The 13,679-nt window shown below is 42.8% G+C and overlaps 1 protein-coding gene across 3 annotated transcripts in view; it reads left to right on the top strand.

Moving 5' to 3' along the window:
- Positions 1-1,990: 1,990 nt before the first annotated feature.
- F8 (coagulation factor VIII) overlaps positions 1,991-13,679 on the top strand; it is a gene marked incomplete at both ends in the record, with an annotated part of 114,201 nt that continues 102,512 nt past the window's right edge. For all 3 annotated transcript variants that reach the window (XM_079726863.1, XM_079726862.1, XM_079726861.1), the window contains one exon: positions 1,991-2,136. In XM_079726863.1, the coding sequence (XP_079582989.1) occupies positions 1,991-2,136 (146 nt within the window). The remainder of the gene's footprint in view (positions 2,137-13,679) is intronic.

The raw sequence follows: 13,679 nt of genomic DNA, 5'->3' as shown, positions 1-13,679 counted from the left end.
TCAGGCACGCCTTCCATGACCATCCTCATTTAAAATTGCAGCCTGGTACACCCCTCCTTCCCCTTCTCCTACTTACTTTCCTTTGGGGCACAGTACTTATTTCACCTTGTAACATACGTAAGGTATTACTGTCTTTAAGGTATTGCTTACCGCTTCTCAGTTGTTTCTTTTTCACTGCTCTGCACCCAGTGCCTAAGACACTGTCTGGTTAGGACAAATGGGTAGTTGTGTGCTCTTTGGCAAACCATTAACCTCTCTGCCCCTCAGATGGTTCATCTGTACTCACTTTGCAGTCTTATTGTGAGGATTAAATCACATAATGTGTAAAGCACATGACAGAATTATCACTCTGTATTGTGACTATGTATCTACCTTTTTGTCCCCACCACTGCAGCATGACTCCCAGAAGACAGGAACTGGATTTTATTCATCTCTGAAGCATGGACGTATAGTAAAAGGGTTAGGAGCAAGACTTCTGGAGCCAGATTAAATGGGTATGAATGCTACCATTTACAAACTGTGTGACCATGGCCAAGTTGCCTAACGTCTCTGTGCTTCAGTTTCATCACCTGTACAGTGAAGACAAGAATGCTTGCTGCATTAGAAAGCACTTAGAACAGTTCCTGGAATATTTTACATGCCAGCTATTATCTCTGCAAACTTGTGCCTGGCAGAGAGAAGGTCTCAGCAAATGTTTACCCAAGGGGCATCTTCCTGATTGTTTCCGAGCTGGACAATACCTTGCCAATGGCTCCCGAACACATTCCTATCCGTGCAGAAGTGGACTCTCCGTGATAACACTTCTTATGGAAACCCGGATCAAGGTTCTTATTAGCTCCTATACTTTGAGGCCCTTGGGAGGCTCTCATGCCTCCTAATATACATTAAACTGAGTAGGTTCTTTGCTTGAGCTCAGCATGGCTATATTTTGATGTAAGGAGATATAGCCTATACTCAGGCCAAATGTAAACGACCTTAAGAAGCATCAGGTAGCAACGATGCAAGGGAAATAGATACGTGGATGCTGGGTAGTTAGTTATGAGTGCTCTGTAAGCAGATGAAGCCAAGAGAGATATCGGTAGTGCCGGTGGGGATAGAGAACTTCCAGTGTCAAGGCGCTGGTCCAGATTTGAGCTCATTAGAAGGTGAGATTTGAGCCAAGACTTGCAGGAGATGTGGGAGTGGAAACGTGTGGCGATCTGGGAAAAGGGGTTTCAGGTAGAGGAAACAGCAGATGCTAAGGTCCAGGTGCAAGGGTGTGCTCGGTGTTTTAAGGGAGAGCAAGGAGGCCAGTAGCTGGAGTGAGATGAAACCTTGGGGGTGGGGGGAAGGGACATGCAGATCATGGGGAGGACTCTAGGCCATGGTGAAAATGTAGGATTATACTCTGAGTGAGGCCAGAAGCCAGTGGAGGTTTCTGGGCAAAGAAGTAACTGGATCCACTTTATGGTTTTAAAGGTCATTCATTGGTGTCTGTGAGGGGCAAGGGTAGAAGCAGGGAGACTATTAGAATGTCACTCTTGCTGGTGCAGGTGGATTCTAGAATCTTCAACATCTTTGGCATCTCTTGCTGCTGCTGCTACTAAGAAAGACGGAGCGCGCTAGGACTATGAACACAGATTGGAGCTCCTCTTCACCTTCACCCGCCTCTTTCCTTTCCTCTAAGGTTCTGAGCAAAGCAGCGTTCTCGTGCCCCTGCTGCTTTCAGAGGTGAACGGGTTAAGCTTTAGCTCAGCCTCCCTTTTCCTACTCAGTTCTTCCTGTGGCTGCTTCCCACTGCCAAAAAGGAAGCAATCCTATCGGTCACTGCTGAGCGCTAATGCTGCTGTCACTCCAGCCAGTCAAGTTCCCTAAAGTCCTTTGAGAAAATTTTGGGACTTTTCGCTAAATCATACAAAATTTACCTTTTTTCTCCTGGGAGCCAAAGATATTTTTAGAGAAGAATTAATCTTTCGTTTCTCCAGTCGAACATTTTCTAGCAATCAGAGCCATGCAAATAGAGCTCTCCACCTGCTTCTTTCTGTGCCTTTTGCCTTTCAGCTTTGGTGCCATCAGAAGATACTACCTGGGCGCGGTGGAACTGTCCTGGGACTATATGCAAAGTGAACTGCTCAGTGAGCTGCACGTGGACACAAGGTAAAGGCCTGTTCTAGACGGGCTGGTCAGGATGGTAGGGCTGTGACTCTGGCTGTTTTGTCCTTTGCTTCTCTTTGTCACACGCTGCCACTCTGGAAGCTAGAGAGTGGAGTAGAGTGAGGGCGAAGAGGCAAGCAGCGTAAGAGACAGAACGAAACTTCCGTCAGCCTACCCCACAGCTTCCACAGGGAGAACAGCACTAAGACCCATCAATACGACACGCACTTTTGCTGTAAGGATAGTATTAGCCATGAGTTCAGAAACTTTTCATCTTTTCTGGCTTCTGGTGCATTTGGGGACAGTAGTATTAAATGATCTTTCCAACATTATCTATGGTCGTTGATTTATTCAGATTCTTCTACCTCTTCTCAGTCAATATTGGTTACATACATTTTCCTAGGAAGCAGTCGGTTATCCCTAGATTTGATAATGTATTGGTATCAAGTTACGTAAGAGTCTTGTGATATTGTTAAACTGTTCTGTGTCTGTAGTTATAGCTCCATTCTTAGTTTGTGTATGTTCTCTTTTCCTCTCTTATAAATAATATTTCCAGGAAGTTTTCGATTTTATTGCTTTTGTCAGGACCCATCTTTTGGTTCTATCAATTTCTGCTTTTAGTTTCATCAATTCATTTCTTCTTCCTAGCTTCCTGTGGTTCATTTAGTTGATCTAACTTTTTGCTTATTGAGTTGAATGCTGAAGTCATTTGTTTTAAATTTTGTTTTGTTTTCTTTAAATGTGTATTGTAAAGATTTAAACCCAATACATATATAATGGTAATGTAAATATTAAATATGGTCATGCCATACATACGTTACAATCTTTTCTGTTCTTTTTGCCTTGCTCCCCACTCTCCTTCTACTTGAGCCCCCTTCTTGATTATCCCCAGTCAGGTAACCCTAGTATGGTAATATAGATTCATGTACACGCACGTATGCACATATATGCAAATAAAGGTTTTCTTGGTCATTGTTTTACAAAAATGGGATATTATACACTATTCTCACTCACTAACACCTAATAGAGTTCTGTCCAAGTCAGTTGGCATAACTTCAATCTTTTTAATGGCTACATAAAATTCCCTATTATTCCAGGTTTTTGGCCATTATATCCTATATCATTACATACTGATGCTTTTATTCCTATAGGACAGATTCTCAAGAGGGATATTGTTGGAATGAAGGGAATATTTCCTTTTTAGTCTTAATTTCCAAAAAGGCTAGAACTCTTCAAACATTTCTACCATCAACATATAGGAGTGCCCTTCTCCCTGCATTCACATCAGCAATAAGTTTTACCTTGTTTTGCGGTACGTGGGCCTCTCACCGCTGCAGCCTCTCCCGTCGAGGAGCACAGGCTCCGGACGCGCAGGCGCAGCGGCCATGGCTCATGGGCCCAGCCGCTCCGTGGCATGTCGGATCCTCCCGGACCGGGACACGAACCCGCGTCCCCTAGCATCAGCAGGCGGACTCCCAACCACTGTGCCACCAGGGAAGCCCTACCTTGTTTTTCAATTTTTGCCAATCTAGTAGGTACAGAGTGATATTTCATCATTACAATAATCACATTCCTTTTATTTCTAATGAGGCTGAACATCTTTTTAAATGCTTGTTGACTACTGCATTTATATTTTGAGATTTGACTATTCACATGTTTTGCCCATTTTTCTTTGGGCTCTTTCTTTTTTTTTTAGATTATGAGAACTATTTTATTCTTACAAGTATTAATAGCCTATCGCAAGGCACCGTTTATCAAACAATACATCTTTTGCCACTGATTTGAATAAAAACATTCATCATATAAAATTCTCATATATATTGGTACCTATTTCATTCAATTTCATTAAATTTATACATAAATTTTACTAATATAATAAATGTAAGTAATTTATTATGACATTTATCCCTATGCATTTTATAAATATGTTGCTATTGTTAATCAAATGTTTTCTCCTATGTTCTTGATGTTAAGTACCAGAATAGAGAAAAGCTATTGGTTTGTGTATATTCATCTCAAATCTAGCTACCTTACTGAACTCTCATATAAATTCTAATAATTTTACATGGCAGTCTCTATGTGTATGGAATCATATTCAAAATAAGGCAGATTCTAGCTCTTTTCCAATGTTTAATCAGTTATTTTTCCTATCTTATTGATTTTACTTGAAACAGTCTTCATATTTTGCTTTTTAGAATAACATTTGCTGTTTGTTCTTGATAAGTGGTCTTTGTTACTCCTTGCCATAAAATTTTCATTAATAATGGCTTTTCAGCATTCTAGGATCATATGAATTTTGGCCTTTAATATGTTGAGGACAAATAGATTATGTCAATAGACTTTCTGACATTGAATATCCTTACATTCTTGGAGTAAAATCTAATGTTCATACAATTTGATTATTGTTGGGTTCTATGTGCTAATATTTTTTAGACACTGTGTGCCTTTATTATGTGGGATTGATCTATAGCTTTATTTTTTAATTTAAGTATAGTTGATTTATAATATTGTGTTAGTTTGAAGTGTAGAACATAGTGATTCAGTATTTTTACATATTATATTCCATCATAGGTTTTTAGAAGATAATGGTTATAGTTCCCTATGCTATACTGTATATCCTTGTTGCTTACCTGTTTTATATATAGTAGTTTGTATCTGTTAATCCCATACCCTTAATTTGTCTCTCCCCCCTTCCCTCTTCCCTTTGATAACCATAAGTTTGTTTTCTATATCTGTGAGTCTGTTTCTGTTTTGCATATACATTCATTTGTATTATTTTTTAGATTCCACATATGAGTGAAATATATAGTATTTGTCTTTCTCTGTCTGACTTATTTCACTAAGCATAATATTCTCTAGGTCCTAAGCATAATATTCTCTAGGTCCATCCATGTTGCTACAGATGGCAAGATTTCATTCTTTTTTATGGCTAAGTAGTATTCCATTGTGTGTGTGTGTGTGTGTAAAACACATCTTCTTAAGTCACTTATCTGTTGATGGGCACTTGGGTTGTTTCCATGCCTTGGCTATTGTAAATAGTGCTGCTATGAACATTGGGGTCCATGTATCTTTTCAAATTACTGTTTTCATTTTTTTCTGGATATAAAACTTTATTTTTTACTATTATTATTAGATTTTGGTATTAAAGTTTTATTGGCTTTATCAAATGAATTGGTGAGTGTTCTATCCTTTTCTATTGCCTAAAATAGCTCAAATAACATTAGAGTTATCTATTGTTTTAAAGTTAGATAAGACTCACATATGAATCCATTTGGTCCAAGTGACATTTGCAATATCTTTAATCATCTCTTCAGGCTCTTCTATGTTAACTAGTCAAATCAAAATTCAGCTTATTTTTGGAGTCAGCTTTAATAATTGTATACCTTTCTAGGAAATCATTTCCTTTATTTTTTCAATTTTGTTGCCACTGTGTTGCATATAGCACTGTCTCATGATTCTTTTACTCCACATCATCTGTAGCTATTTGCCCTCTCTCATTCTTAAATTCCTAAATTTTTGTTATTTATCTTTTCTACATGAACAAGTTTATCAGGGATTTCTCTTTGGTTGTTGTTGGGGGTGGTCTTTTCAAATAATGAGCTTTTGGCTTTTTTTGTTCTTCATTATTTTTTTTAATTAATTTATTTATTTTATTTATTTTTGGCTGTGTTGGGTCTTTGTTGCTGTGCACGGGCTTCCTCTAGTTGCGGCAAGCAGGGGCTACTCTTCGTAGTGTTGCCCGGGCTTCTCATTGCGGTGGCTTCTCTTGTTGCAGAGCATGGGCTCTGGAGCACAGGCTCAGTAGTTGTGGCACCCGGGCTCAGTAGTTGTGGCCCACGGGCTCTAGAGCGCAGGCTCAGTAGTTGTGGCGCACGGGCTTCGTTGCTCCACGGCATGTGGGATCTTCCCAGACCAGGGCTCAAACCTGTGTCCCCTGCATTGCCAGGCAGACTCTTAACCACTGCGCCACCAGGGAAGTCCCTGGTTATTTTTTATATTTAATTTATTTTCAGATTTTATCTTTATCAATGATAGTTTCTTTTGGCTTGTCATGCTATATTTTTTCTAATATCTTAGGGAAAATAATATGTTCTTTTCTCTTTCTTTTGTCCTTTGTTTTTAACAGTGAAGGCATTTAAAGCTATACGTTTTTCTCTGAGAACAATTGTGCCATATCCCATAGGTTATGTTATGAAGAGTTTTCATTGTTTTCAGTAGTCTGTAATATCCTCTTTGATTTCATTTAGAAGCATGATTTTTAATCACATTTTTAATTTGGTTGTCAAGTTATTTTTTTGGTATTTGGATCAACTTTGAGCATCCTGTTAGTTTCCTACTGCTGTGTAACAAATTACCTCAAACTTAGCAGTTTGCAACAACATCCATTTATTATCTCACAGTTTCAGTGGGTCAGAAGTCCAGGTGGGCTCAACTAGGTACTCTGCTCAGGATCATACAAGGCCAAAATCAAGGTGTTGACAGGGCTTTGCTCCTTACTGAAGACTCTGTGGGGGAATCCACTTCCAGGCTGAATTGGAATTTAGTTCCTTCTCTCAGTTTCCATGTGGCACCCTCCATCTTCATGCTAGCAAGAGTGCATCAAGTCCGTTTCATGCTTCAGATCTGTCTAACAGAACATATTCATGAGCATAACACCAAATGGCAAAGGTCACGAGGGACAACATTTTGCCTACCACAGGTGTAGTTTACATACGGTGAAACACACAGATTTTCAAGTGTACAGTTTCATAAGCTTTGGCAAACGCATACAAGTTACATAACCACCACCCTAGTCAACCCTCCTGCAACTTTTCAGTGAGTCTCTCTACCCTTACCTGGCACCAGGCAACAAGCTCCTTTCTTACAGATTACAGATTCGCTTTTGATGTTACAAGACTTTTATATCAGTAGATTCATACAATATACACTCTTCAGTGTCTGGCTTTTTATCTTAAGCATCGTGATTTGGAAATTCACCTAGGTTGTTACATGAAGTTGTTCTGTGCTTTTTATTGCTGATTACTACTCGATTATGGGAATATATCACAATGTGTATATCTTTTCCCTGCCACATGGACCTTTGGATTGTTTCCAGGGGCTAATATAAATAAACCTGCTATGAACATACCTGTGCAAGTTTTTGTGTGGCCATCTGCTTTCCTTTATCTTACATAAATATCTAGGAGTGAAATTGCTGGATCATGCTGAAATGCATGTTTAACTTTATAAGAAACTACCAACAGATTTCTGGAATGGTTGTACCATTTTGTACTCTCACCAACAATGCATGAAAGTGCCAGTGGCAACACATACTGGACAATATTTGATGTTACCAGTATTTAATTTTAGTCATTTTAATGACTATGTGGTGGTATCTTACTGTATGTTTAATTTACATTCTCTGATAACTAAAGATGCTGAGCATCTTTGCATGTGTAATTGACCATTCCTATATCTTATTTAATAAAATGTTTATTCAAATCTTCGGCCCATTTTTAAATTGGGTTGTCTTATTATTGTTGAGTTTTGAGAATTCTTTGTATGTTCTGGATAGAAGTAAATTTTCAGATGTACCCGTTTTCAATATTTTCTCCCAGCACAAAGGTTTTCATTTTAATGAACTCCAATTTATCTATTCTCTTTTCCACTGGTTGCTTGTGGTTTTGGTGTCATATCTAAAAAGCCATTTCCAAATCCAAAGTCACAAAGATTTACACCTGTTCTCTTCTAAGAGGTTTATAGTTTTAGCTCTTATATTTAGTTCTTTGATACACTGAGTTAACTTTTGTGTATGGTTTAAGGAAGAGATCCAAGCCTGTGGTTGTGCAGTGTTAATGATCCTGAAGTAGAGGCCCAGATGGTCAGTAGCCTGGTATCTAAATGAACCATTGACCATTTATCCATTAATGTTGGTCTTTTTGAAAATTAATATTGAAATATTTGTACTTAATACATTGTGCTTGTATTATAGTTTTCATCTAACATGCAGGCTGAGGTATAGTAAATAATAGACTGAGTGTAGAATTGAATGGAGAAAATGATTTATTATCTAGCTTTCCGTTGTTTTATAGGCAGTCACATGTATTTACCAGGAAAAAGTTGATAGAATTTTTATTTTGATGACACCATTTTATAGTCTAGATTATTTTGATACTGATTAACAGGATAAGCTGACTCTGGACACATCCTGACAACCTCTGCCAAGGTCTGAAGCAAACATCTGGGAAAATTCAGTTTTGTATTATCTATTCCTGCAGCTGCTCAACTTCTTCTAAGCAAGGGTCAGGGAATATAATAGGTTTTCCGATTGGTTTTAGATAAAATGTGAAAGAACAGTTCAGGTCAAGGCCATTGTTGCCAAACATATTTGGCAAGATTTATATATCAAACCTCAAGGGAAATACACAAACAAAAAACCCACATAAGTTAGGAAGGAGTAAAACCTGTGAACCCGGGAACATTTTGTCACTTACTGTGCAGATTACCCTGAATCTGAGACATAAATCACGTCCCACTTGACTAGGGCCTAGGCCTTCTGTTTCTGTCTCACAGCCTTGATCTTTTATCTAGCTTTTGGTTTTCACTCTTTCCTCAGAGAGAGAAAAATTTGTTTTCTGTGTGCTCGTGATCCTGTTCCTTCTCTGCTCTTCCAAACTCTTGATCTAGTAAACATTTTTTATGTCTTATATTTTCATTTTAGTCATAAATATTAAAGTGAAAGTACTGTGCTAGTGTATGTCAAAATACCTATCTCTGGACATGGGTCTGAGTCTTGTTAGAAACCAATGGAAACTTTGGAGAAACTGAGTAGGGTAGACTCAGGAGAACCAAGGAGATGGAGTGGGAAAAGGGGAAGGGAGCAAACTAGGGATGAGTTGCTGACTGTGGAAGGGCATAGTCTCAAAGTGGCCAGGAGATGGGACAAATGAACCGAAGGGAGGAGTATACTCAATGATGTAGGCATCAAATAATGTTAAATGACTAAAAGCCATGTAGGTCTATGCTTAGGCTAATGCCATGGAAATTTCTGGAGATGGATAAAATTAGAGCACATTTAAATATGAATTAATAATCACCATTTGGGTTCCCCAGAAGCAGACTGTCAGATGGATATCAATGTGCAGGAATTTTATTTAGAGTGTTCTTGGGATCAATACCTGGGAAAGCAGGGGAGGGCGGAGGGAGAAGCTGGGCCGCAGTGCAGGCCAACCCTACAAGGAGCTCTGGAGCGGGAATGACCCTTCTGCGTTGTCCCACTTGGGCCAACGCGGCCAGGCCCCCTGTGTCTCTGTACTGATCAGTCATTAAGCACTGGCTATCCTGGGAAGGGACGTGGCTATCCTGGGAAGGGGGCGTGACCTGCTCCAGAAAGGGGCTGTGGTCTGCTCTGGGAATGGGCTTGGCCTCCCTGAGAAGGGCCAGTGGGCTGCTTTGGAAAAGGGGCGTCCAGGCCCTGTGGGTGGGGCATGAGCCCGGCGGGCCGCTCCTCGAAGATACCGGAGCTGAGGGCTGTCCTCCAGCAGCACCCACCCCCCAGGTGGCCGGGTTCGAGTACTTTCCGGGCCGCCCCCTCCCCATCTCCATCACAGCCCCCACTCACTCACCCTCCATGTCCTCACCTGCATCGGGGGCAGCTTTTCCAAGCCCCAGGGGCCGTCGCATCGCGCCCCTCGGCTGGTGTGGCTGCCCTGGGGTGTGACCCACTCCTGACCACTTCCAGTGGGACAGCCCTCCCCCCTTGGTGGTCGTGCCCCGGGGGCTCCTCCTCTGGCATGCCCCTCCTTGGGTATGGTAGCCCCAGGTGCCCAGGCGGCGTCCCTGCTTCCCACTCAGTGAGACTCTTGTGTTTTGTGCTGTGAGGACCTTCTACACTGCCGAGCCCAGAGCTGCAGGTGGAGATGGGGGGCACAGACTCCCCGGGTGGGTCACGGGGGAAGAGAGGTTGTTTTGCTGCCGTTCTTTGCTTCCTAAACCCGTGTGTTCTCATTCGGGCCACAGAACCATCTTTGAATCAATGCATATCCAGCACCTTGGAGATACCCTCTATCCTTATGGAGCCCTGCCTCCAAGCTGGAGCTTTAGCTGTGCCTTTAAGAGGTCATTCCATTGCTCTCTCTGTCTGGCAGCTTCTGCATGGGGTGGCATCTGATAAAGCCAGTGGATGCCATGGTCATGGGCTCACTCCAGCACCTCCTTTGCTGTACAGTGGCCCCCTGGTCTGATACGATGTCATATGGGATCCTACATCAGTGAATCAAGCCCTGTGTGAGCCCTCAGACAGTGGTGCTGGCTGAGGCCCTGCAGGCAGGAAAGCGAACATGTCCCTGAAATACATGTCTCTTCTCTTCAGAATGAAGAGCCAGCCCTTCTAGGGTGGAAGGGATCCAGTGCAATTTGCCACCGAATCGCTGGCTGGTCTCCATGATGGACAGTGCCCAGTTAGGAACTCAGCAGGGGTTTCTGTTGCTGGCAGCTTGGATTTGGGGAGGCAACACAAGTTAAATCAGCCTTAGTCAGCGGGACCCCTTGCTTTTGGGTCCATGCATTAATTCTCTCCACGCCTCCACAGCCACTTGGCTCACATCTTGCCAGCACTGAGATGGCCCATGTAGAGGCTGGCTAATGGTAGTTGTCAGCCATTTTGTCTCTGTTATTGTTTTGCACTTCTTCCACAGTAGCTATTCTCTGATGGCATTAATATATGACATGAAGGTTTTTTTATTTTGTACCCACTCACTAATATGCCTTTGCCCCAGACATCCTTGTCCTTGACCTTCCAGTCCTTTTCTTTCTAGGCCCTTGAACAGCCAGCCAAGCCATGTGCTGCTGTCCATTAGTCTGTGTATATTTGAACCTTGGGCCGTTTCTCTTTCTGCTCAAAGTGAACAACCAGCATTAGCCAAAATTTGGCCCATCGGGAGATTATCCTTCACCATTGTCCGTTAAATCCACCCCTGAGTGGGGCTGTAATACAACAGCGGTCAGTTTTGGGCTTGTACCTGAATACCAAGCTGACCCAACTGTACATAATCTCAGGCTTTTTCCCCCGCTAGTGACTGGTCGTCAGGGACCCCCCACATGGCTATGGGTGTGATTTGAGGTAAAGGTGGCTGTGTAGCCCGAGTAGATGAGATGGGCCTCTGACAATCTGATCGTTCAGCCTGCTCTTGCACTGTGGTCCATGCAGATCCCCACGCCTGACTCTGTAAATCAGCTCCTTTTACTGGAAGGGCTTCCTTATCAGTACGCTGGCTTCTGGCCCTCAGCCAGTACATAGAGTCACTTGTCCTGGCCTTGGGCTGGCCGAGCTGCTCCTGGCACGTGCTTTCTCGGGTGTCCTGGAAACCCTGGGATGGAGTGAGCTGCAAGGCTCCCTGGGAGGGGAGGGCTGTCAGGGAGGAGAGAATTAAGTCAGTCTCATCTTTGCCTCCTCCTTGAGAGAGGTGTACGCAAAACAATGCACACTTTGAAGAGTGTTTTCAGTCCATCTGCTGCTCCATACCTCCGAGGCTGCCGAGGTCTTCCTCTGTGACTGTCGGTTGGCCAGTTTCTCTCGTGCTGGCGACAATCTTTATGTGAAGCAGGAGCTGCTTAACTGTTAGGTGCAGGCTCACCATTTTCAGGCTCTGCCAAACCCTCGTGTCTTCTGAAGGGGCATCTCCCTCGTTTCCTTGGCTGACCCTTCCTCCTTGATTTCGACACTATCTAGGGCTCACAGAGCCTCCTTCTTCAGGTGGCTGTCTGGTGTGTCTGCCTGTGTCTACGCCTCTCCTTTCCACCGTCGCCTGCCGTTTGTGTTGAGTGCGGCTCCCGGAAACTCGCGTAGCAGCGTCTGCTGTGTCTGCCATTCGATGCACTTTTATTTTTCACCAGAGCCGTTCAAACCTATGTCTCTGGGCCACACCCCTCATCAGAGTTCCAGGGGCACAAACTCGGGGACCTACCAGATGGTTCTACCCTGCTGGGTACCAGCTTCGCCTTAGCATAGCCGCGGTTTTGGTGGGCGGAGGGCCACCGTGTGCCTCCCGAAAGAGCTCTGACAGCCTCACGCCTACCCTTTCGCTGGGAAGCACCGTTTTGGGGCCTTTTAAGTTTTCGGTTGTTCTGAGCGGGGTTCTGCTAATCACGGGTGACAGCATTGCCACAAATTTATAGCTGTCGGTGAATTATCTGAAAGCAAATCGGATGAAAAAGAATGTTGCCAGCCAACATTGTGCAAGTAGTGACAACTTCTGTGTTTCCTTGGGTGATGTTATAGCTTTTTAAGCACACAAATTTCAAAAAAAAAAAAAAGGATTGTCTGCTTTTTTTCTTTTGTGTATGTATGTGTGCAGGAAGTTTATTGGGAGGAGTTTACGGGGGCTTAGCTTACTGAGGCTCACCAAGTGTCTGGATAGTTTCCTTGAGGAATGATGACATATCAGGGCCTTAGTGTTGGTCTCTGTTCCTGGCAAACTGGACATTTACAGCAGCAGTAGCTAGATCAGCCTTGGTGAGTCCATGATGTTGAGCCCATGCATAGTCACCATCATGGCTCCTCCATTTATATGTCCATTTTGGCAGCATTGGGGTGCCAATGACTGAGGCTGGCTAACATCAACTGGCTAAGTCATTCAGTTTACTTGGTTGTTTGGTGCAGTTTCCTTGGCAGAAAGTGCAGCATTTATTGCAAGATGCCCAACCTGGGGCCAAGCAAGGAGAACGGGCAGCTCATGCTCAAAAGACCCGAACACCACGATGGCTTTCAGGGAAGGGCTTTTAAAGGCAAAGTGAGGGAGGGGGTGGCAGGATACCTGATCAGCTTATGGACGTTCTTCTGACTGGTTGGTGGTGAGGTAGCCAGGTGGTATTTTGGGAGGGAGTCAACATCATCAGCCTTCTGGTTCCGGTGGTCTGGGGACTACACGCCGGTGGTCAGCATGCAGTTACCTTCTTCCACCCGGTGGGGGTCTTAGTATCTGCAAAACAACTCAGGGATATGACTCAGGATATGATCTATAGCCCTTGAGGAGCAACTTTCTCTCTCCTTTTCAGTGTTGGAAGTTTCTGTTGTCATATGCTCAAGCTCAGAGATTTTTTTCCTAACAATATCCAGTTTACTAAGGAGCCTATCAAAGGCACTCTTCATTTTCATTACAGTGTTTTTGATCTCTACCATTTCTTCTTGATTTTTCTTAGAATTTCCATCTTTCTGCTTATATTATCCATCTGTTCTTACATGTTGCCTACTTTTTACATTAAAATATTTAACATATTAGTCATAGTTTTTTTTAATTTCTGGTCTAATACTTCCAACATTCTTGTCATATCTGACTCTAGTTCTGCTGCTTGTTCAGTCTCTATGAATTGTGGGGTTCTTTTTTAATGCCTTTTAGTGTGCCTTGTAAGTCTTTGTTGAATGATGGACATGAGTACTGGATAAAAGGAACTTTGGTAAATTAGGCCTTTAGTAATGTGGTGGTGAGGTGTGGGGAAGTGCTCTATAGCCCTATGATTAGGTCTCAGTCTTTTAGTGAGCCTGTGCCCCTGGACTGTGAACTTCACCA

The sequence above is a fragment of the Hyperoodon ampullatus genome (genome assembly GCF_949752795.1).
Source record: "Hyperoodon ampullatus genome assembly, chromosome: X".
NCBI classification, from domain to species: domain Eukaryota; kingdom Metazoa; phylum Chordata; class Mammalia; order Artiodactyla; family Ziphiidae; genus Hyperoodon; species Hyperoodon ampullatus.
Note: the sequence above shows the minus strand (reverse complement) of the source record. Positions and strands in the feature narration are given on the sequence as shown.